The sequence below is a fragment of the Penaeus chinensis genome, chromosome 11 (assembly GCF_019202785.1).
Source record: "Penaeus chinensis breed Huanghai No. 1 chromosome 11, ASM1920278v2, whole genome shotgun sequence".
NCBI lineage: Eukaryota > Metazoa > Arthropoda > Malacostraca > Decapoda > Penaeidae > Penaeus > Penaeus chinensis.
In genome coordinates, this window is record NC_061829.1 from 16,278,522 (window position 1) to 16,286,021 (window position 7,500).

The 7,500-nt window shown below is 37.4% G+C and overlaps 1 protein-coding gene across 3 annotated transcripts in view; it reads right to left on the bottom strand.

The window, feature by feature from the left end:
- Positions 1–7,500, bottom strand: part of LOC125030626 — a 58,973-nt gene that overhangs the window by 4,646 nt on the left and 46,827 nt on the right. For 2 of the 3 annotated variants that reach the window (XM_047620798.1, XM_047620796.1), the window contains exons 2-9: positions 6,927–7,128; positions 2,309–2,453; positions 1,873–2,115; positions 1,688–1,766; positions 1,375–1,494; positions 996–1,182; positions 686–845; positions 256–506 (exon numbers count right to left, since the gene is read on the bottom strand). In XM_047620798.1, coding sequence (XP_047476754.1) covers positions 256–506; positions 686–845; positions 996–1,182; positions 1,375–1,494; positions 1,688–1,766; positions 1,873–2,115; positions 2,309–2,453; positions 6,927–7,128 — 1,387 coding nt within the window. The remainder of the gene's footprint in view (positions 1–255; positions 507–685; positions 846–995; positions 1,183–1,374; positions 1,495–1,687; positions 1,767–1,872; positions 2,116–2,308; positions 2,454–6,926; positions 7,129–7,500) is intronic. The other variant, XM_047620797.1, reaches the window with a different exon arrangement.

The following is a 7,500-nucleotide window of genomic DNA, read 5'->3' on the forward strand; positions in this document are numbered from 1 at the left end:
CTGCTTGGCTGACTGGCCTATTCACGTGTCAACACCTCAACTGATAGCGCAATAAAACGCCAGCAAAAATATGTGACTGGTTTGGTCGTGTATGGCTATAACTGTAGTCTTAAAGTAACTTTGAAAACAATTCTGACTGATTTCTAAGTCACTGTAACTAATATTGAAGTCTTAGCTCAAGTTCCTCCTCAATGTATGAAATGCAAGTAACCCTAATCAGTCAAATGGAAAACCCTCCAAAGTCGGTCGACTAACCTCGTCGTGGGAAAGACTGGAATGGACGGTTTGGAGGGCACGGGGGTGGTAGGGTAGGAGGGCGAGCGGGGTGCGGCAGGGGGGTTGTAGGGCGGCCCGCCACCGCCGCCGCCGCCGCCGTTAGCGCAGTACTGGAGAATGAGGCCACGGGTCTCATCAAAGCGCTCCTGGATGATGACTCGCTGGGCATGGAACTGGTTCTTTATCTCCGTCAGCAACTGCTCGCCCATATATGCTGTGTTACCCACAGCCTGGAGGAGGATAGGGTGACCAGAAGTTGAAATCGAATGTGATGGAACCTTGCTCCCTTTGTCATGCCAATCTTCCAAATATGGTCTATCAGGTTAATCTAAAAGGAAGAACGCGTCCTGATACGCACCTGCTAAGCTGATATATTCCATAAACAGTGAATTCCATGACCAAACCTTACCTGCGAAACCTTCTCAATGTTGCCTGCCTGATCATTGACAGCCATGCGCGTCTCCAGCATCTCCTCCCGCAGAGCCTCGTCCAGGGGCATGAGCTTCTTCTGCAGCACACCGCCCACTTCTGCCACGTAGCCTTCCATGCTGAAGCTGGTGTTGCACGACCTGCAAGGACCTCTCAAACATGTATGATATATCCAAACTTTCTGACCTGCAAACTTACTTGTATGACAGTAATTGTATAAAATTCTCACAATTTACTTAAGTATGACGACAGAGATTTAATTTCATCTGTTCTGTCGAACGGATACTAACTTCTGAACAGCGGCAAGTTGATTTTCAAAGACTCTGATCTTCCTGTTCATTTTCTTGAAAGGCGAGAAAATACTCTTCCAGAATCTTGCAAAGAGGTGTTCGGGTGAGACCTCACCCTCACCGGCACCCGAGCCTCCGTTGGAGCCGGTGCTCTGGCTGCTCAGCGACGACGGTCTCGGGATGTGACCTGTGAGGTAAAGTTCTTGCAAAATTAGTTGCTCAGTTTTGTTCCATTTTGTTACTCAATAGAGAAAAAAAAAAAGAAGTAAAAGAAGAAATAAGTTTTGTAACCCAAGGAATATCATAAATCTCCTACATATGCCCCCTGCACTGTGGAACTTGGCAAATGTGTGTTCCAATATCCCGGAGAAAAACTTACTGACGAAATAATCATAGTCATAATCTGGATCAGTGATGCGGTCAAACAGAAGGTCAACTTTGGCGCTCACGTCCTGTAGTCTCCTCGAGTCCCTTGGATGCAACTGGCACGTATTGGCATCTGCAATCAAATGAGAACGTGCACATTAGGACCTCTTCGTACCATTTATTTTTTTCGTAACTGGTAAAACCTAATAATCTTCATATGAAGCGTAAAACTCAAGAGCAAACCGGCCGCACGAGATGGTGGGAAGATGCAACACAGTGCTGTGAATAAGGCATAAGGCTTATGTATAAGAGAGAGGTGTTCTGACCGTCGCCGTTGGTGAAGTGGATCCCTGGCTCGGGTTCCACCGTGGGGCGCAGTTGCCGGAACCGCGACCCATACACCTGCTGGGGATAAATGGGGGTCACACTCGCCCGGGAACTCGAATGTAATAAAATAATCGAGGCTGTTATAGTCAAGTGACATGCCAGACACACAAAGTCGAGAAAGTACCCGAGGCCTTTTGAAGGAGGAGAAGACTCCGCCGCCTCCACTGCCTCCACTATACCCTCCACCGTTGCCGCCACCGTTGCCACCGTTGCCGCCGCCCATGCTCGGTAGCTTGCTTGATATATTTTCAAGCTTGGATTCGATCTGCACAAGCGAACTGAGCAGGCCGCGCCCCGCAAATTCTGTGATGATCGGCTGCTCCGGCGCCGCCATCTGCTTCTTCACCCAGTTGACTTTAGAATTTACCTGCGGAAAGTGGGAACCAGCTCGTAAAGATGCTTTTTTGCCTCAGAATCCTAACTTACGACCGTGCTTGGGCGATCACTGTTAAATACAGGATGGTATGACCCCTAAAATAAATAATAAAATAAAAGGGAAACAGGTATACATACAAACAGACCAAAAATAAATAAATGAAAAAGAGAAAGAGGGCACCTACTTCTTCTACCCTTTCGGACACTTGCTCCACCTTGAACTCGAGTCGCGTCATGGCGTTGATTTTCTTGTCGAGCGCCGTGAGCTTGTGGTTGAGAGCGTCCACGGCGTTCAGCTTTACTTCCCAGGTATCTTGCTTCTCGTGACACCTGAGGGGATAAAAATGTCGAAATGTTAAGTCCACTTATATATATATATATATATATATATATATATATATATATATATATATATATATATATATATATATTTTTTTTTATATATACATTATATATACATTTATATATATATGAATATATATATATACATATATATATATATATGTTTATATATACTTACATATATGTATATATATTCATATATATATATATATATTTATGTACATATGTATATAAATATATATATATATATATATATATATATATATATATATATATATATTTATATACATATACATATACATATATCTATATGTATATATATACATATATATCTATATATAAATATGGATATATGTATATGTACCTATATACATATGTACATATATACATACATATACATATATCTATATTTATATATACATACTTACATATATATATATATATATATATATATATATATATATATATGTTATGGATACACACACACATATATATATATATATATATATATATATATATATATATATATATATTCATGTAATATATGTATACACACATGTGTATATATATATATATATATATATATATATATATATATATTTATATACATATACATATACATATATCTATATGTATATATATACATATATATATATTTATATACATATACATATACATATATCTATATGTATATATATACATATATATCTATATATAAATATGGATATATGTATATGTACCTATATACATATGTACATATATACATACATATACATATATCTATATTTATATATACATACTTACATATATATATATATATATATATATATATATATGTTATGGATACACACACACATATATATATATATATATATATATATATATATATTCATGTAATATATGTATACACACATGTGTATATATATATATATATATATACACACACACATACACATATATACATACATACATACATACATGCACACCCACGTACACACACACACGCACATATATATAAACATATATATATATATATATATATATATATATATATATATATACATACACACACACACACACAGACACACACACACACACACACACACACACACACACACATATATATATATATATATATATATATATATATATATATATATGTGTGTGTGTGTGTGTGTGTGTGTGTGTGTGTGTGTGTGTTTGTGCTTACATATATATATATATATATATATATATATATATACATACATATATATATATATATATATATATATATATATATACACACACATATAAACACACACACTCACACACACACACACACACACACACACACACACACACACACACACACATATATATATATATATATATATATATATATAAATCAATAAATCAATAAATAAATGTATATATGTATATATTTGTATATACATATATTTGAATATATAGATTTTTCCCTTTTTTTCTCCTTTCTTCTTTCTTCCTTTCTTCTTTTCCTTTTTATTTCTCTCGAAGTACATGCTATACATTAAAGAGAGAGAGAGAGAGAGAGAGAGAGAGAGAGAGAGAGAGAGAGAGAGAGAGAGAGAGAGAGAGAGAGAGAGAGAGAGAGAGAGAGATAGTGAGAGAGAAGGAGAGAGAGAGAGAGAGAGAGAGAGAGAGAGAGAGAGAGAGAGAGAGAGAGAGAGAGAGAGAGAGAGAGAGAGAGAGAGAGAGAGAGAGATAGTGAGAGAGAAGGAGAGAGAGAGAGAGAGAGAGAGAGAGAGAGAGAGAGAGAGAGAGAGAGAGAGAGAGAGAGAGAGAGAGAGAGAGAGAGAGAGAGAGAGAAGAGAAGATGGATTCATAGTAATTATCGCCTTATCATTCTGAAATGTTTATTACTGATATATAACGGCAACACTCCGACAACACGAGCATTATTAAATCCCAAATAATCATAAATCAAACACTAAAAGAAAATTTAGATCTTAAATCCCAATCTGAAAATATGGACGTGGAATCTATTTGGATGTCAGTTCCTCCTCTTGCATTCATTGTCAAAAATAATTATTAATAAAATGAAGATGAGAGAGAAAGAGAAATATGATAAACCAATGAAAAGTTCTTTAATTAAATGCACTCATTGTGTAGCAAGTGCCGAGCGCTAAATTGATCAAAGATATGCAGTCATAAAAATGCATGGTAATATGCCCACGCAACAAATCGCTAACATGATTATTTGTTCAATGAATTTTTTCTTGCATGTGATATAGCGTAGGCAACATGTGGGGTAACATATCATAATTTCTTGTATAGTTTCAAGATCTATTTAGTCACTGGTAAACAAAACTCGACAAACGGTCACATCCAGAATAATAAATCTTGTCCGTTCCCAGTTTGAATGAGTGCCACTTGTATATTTACATAATTTTCCTTGCTGTCAGATTGTTCTCCGGTCATTTGTTTTCGGGAACGATGCTTTTTTTATGTGAATTTGATTTTTTTTTTTCTAAATTCTGGAATGTCCTTGTAGAGTTTAAATTAAGGCGTCTCTGTCTGTTCGATTTGCACCGATAAGAAGGACCCAGACTGACCATGGCAATTAAAAATGAACATCAAAGTAGCACCGACGAGTATAATTTGACAGCTGTTGTTTTATATGCAAGACTTCCACTTAACATGTTTACACGAGAGAGACTTCGGCTACTCTCTGATTAGTCAAACCACGGGTCGTGTGCGTCTCTGGCCGTAGTATTGTCCAACCGCAGCTGACAAAAATGAACTAACATCATTTCACGGGGTCATAATGATCTTTATAGTGCTTACCGTCAGAGCCAATGGCATTATCTTAATGGTTTATTGTCCTAGTTTGTTGATTTAACTGCTATCACTGTCTTTCTGCTAAGACAATAGTAACTTCCATTCGGGTTGATCGATCAGTTGCTCGCGAAACGCTGTTCTAACCTTCTGTAGCGTATTTATGCAAGCCAGTTTGTGATCCAGATACATAACTGGAGCGTTGACGTCTGGTCATTGGTACCGCTATATCAACTAATCAAACACAAACAAAACCGATCTGTCTACGATGCGAGGTGGCTGCTGAGTCAGTTACCATAAAGAAATTTACTAGCACTGACTCAGTCTTTGCTGAAGTCCAGCCTAAAAGATGGAATTTACCCGAATCCTAAACTCTTTCCACACTTATATTCATGATAGATCGCCATGATTATAGTTAAAAATGATGTCATATCTACATAGAAATATCTTCTATGAAGTCAGCAAGCTAAGTATTGTTGAAAAAAAATAAAATGACTTGCACAAAAGAACACGAGTAAAATTCGCTTAAAGGTTCACAAACAAATCAAACTTTAGACAATTTTACAAAAGGGCAGATCATCTTATACACTAATCATTCATACAATTAACGGCCATACAATTAACGGTTACGCGTGCATGACGTTTATAATAAGTTTTAATGATACAGTGAAGGCGAAGCGAATAAGGATAAGTCTGATATGCGAAAGCTTCGCCCGGGCTATGCCAATGAAGGAAGTCCGGCCTGTGTCGACTAATGTCGACTCGCTAACGTGTGTCAGCTGGTGCTGACTCGGCTTAGTCCTTACCCGCCGTGGTGCACAGCCACAGCAGTAACCTCCAGGCGACAATTGCAACTTCTCGCGCCTGGGCGGGGCGCGAACCGCCGACCCTACGGATAAGAGGCCGGCGGTGAAGCGAAAGACATCCCGACAGTAGCCGAGCGTGGGCTCACTGCAAATTAAAAAATCACGGACACAGCACGTATTCCGAACTATGGTGCCATCTGTAATTTAACTGCCTTTGACAGGCGATGTTACATCTTTTCTATATTGCTTAAATTAAAGAAAAACTTAATTGATAGTCCTTTATTATCATTCTAATTCACGCAATTTAAATCCTTACCAGTTATACGGTTAATCTATTTAGTAATTTATCTTCAAACATCGCATTTTTTTCTAATTGCATCCCATTGCATACGTAACGAAGAACGAAATACAAAAAGCATGGTCACGACACTCTAATGATTTTTAGTATCTGTATCAAGAAATAACAACTAATATTTAGATAGTACCAAAAGGTTAATTGAATGTTTCTGTGGTCCTTTAAGAGGTTACCATTTCAGGTTAAAATTGCCTTGATCTGAAATGAAAACCTATTAATAAAATACACAATTATACGAGGATGATATGTGCTTCACTTGTATTAAGTAAATATTTTGTAAATAATATACATTTACGAAACATCATTTACACTGACTAACATTTGGCACGGCCTTTGACTTTCGATCACTTTATTCATAAAACATGACGTCATAAGCTCATATTTTACGCCAAGGGCCGCTAAACGAAAAACAAGAAAAAAAAAGAAAAAAAAAGAAAGGAATAAATAAATAAATAGATAGATAAATAAATAACAACAACAGGCGATGAAAGAGTGGCAAACCTGTTGAGCAGATCCAGCTTCCGCTCCATCGTGCGCGACTGGTCCGTCCACACAGTCATGTGGTTCTGGATGTTGTCCCAGGCGGCAGCGCGGTCGCCGATGCTCCTGACGGCCGATTCCAGAGCCGCGATCTTGGCTGTGCTGCTCGATAGTTCTCGCTCCAGCTTGTTAATGTATAAGGTGTTGAACCTTTCCAGCTGACCTGTAGGAGAGACGACGAGATTGATGTAACTTTACCATTCTGGATACATTGGAACGCAATACACTGATAATGAACAATGAGGTGTCCTTCTTAGCTTAGAGATTATTTATGTTTAGATACTCTAATTTGAGCAGTCATGGAATAATATACACTGAAGAGTCTCCAAACAACGTACGGCTGAAATCATACCACACAGAAAAGATCTCACGTGTGTTTGATTAAGCATTTGTTACTTGTGGTTTATCATCGTACTAAAGGGTGCAGATAAACATACGAGCCATGGGAAGAACAGTCCAGAACACATTTAAATGTAAACACAGCGGACTATATTATACTTCAGTCATTCGTGATTTTTCTGAATCTCTTAGGTAA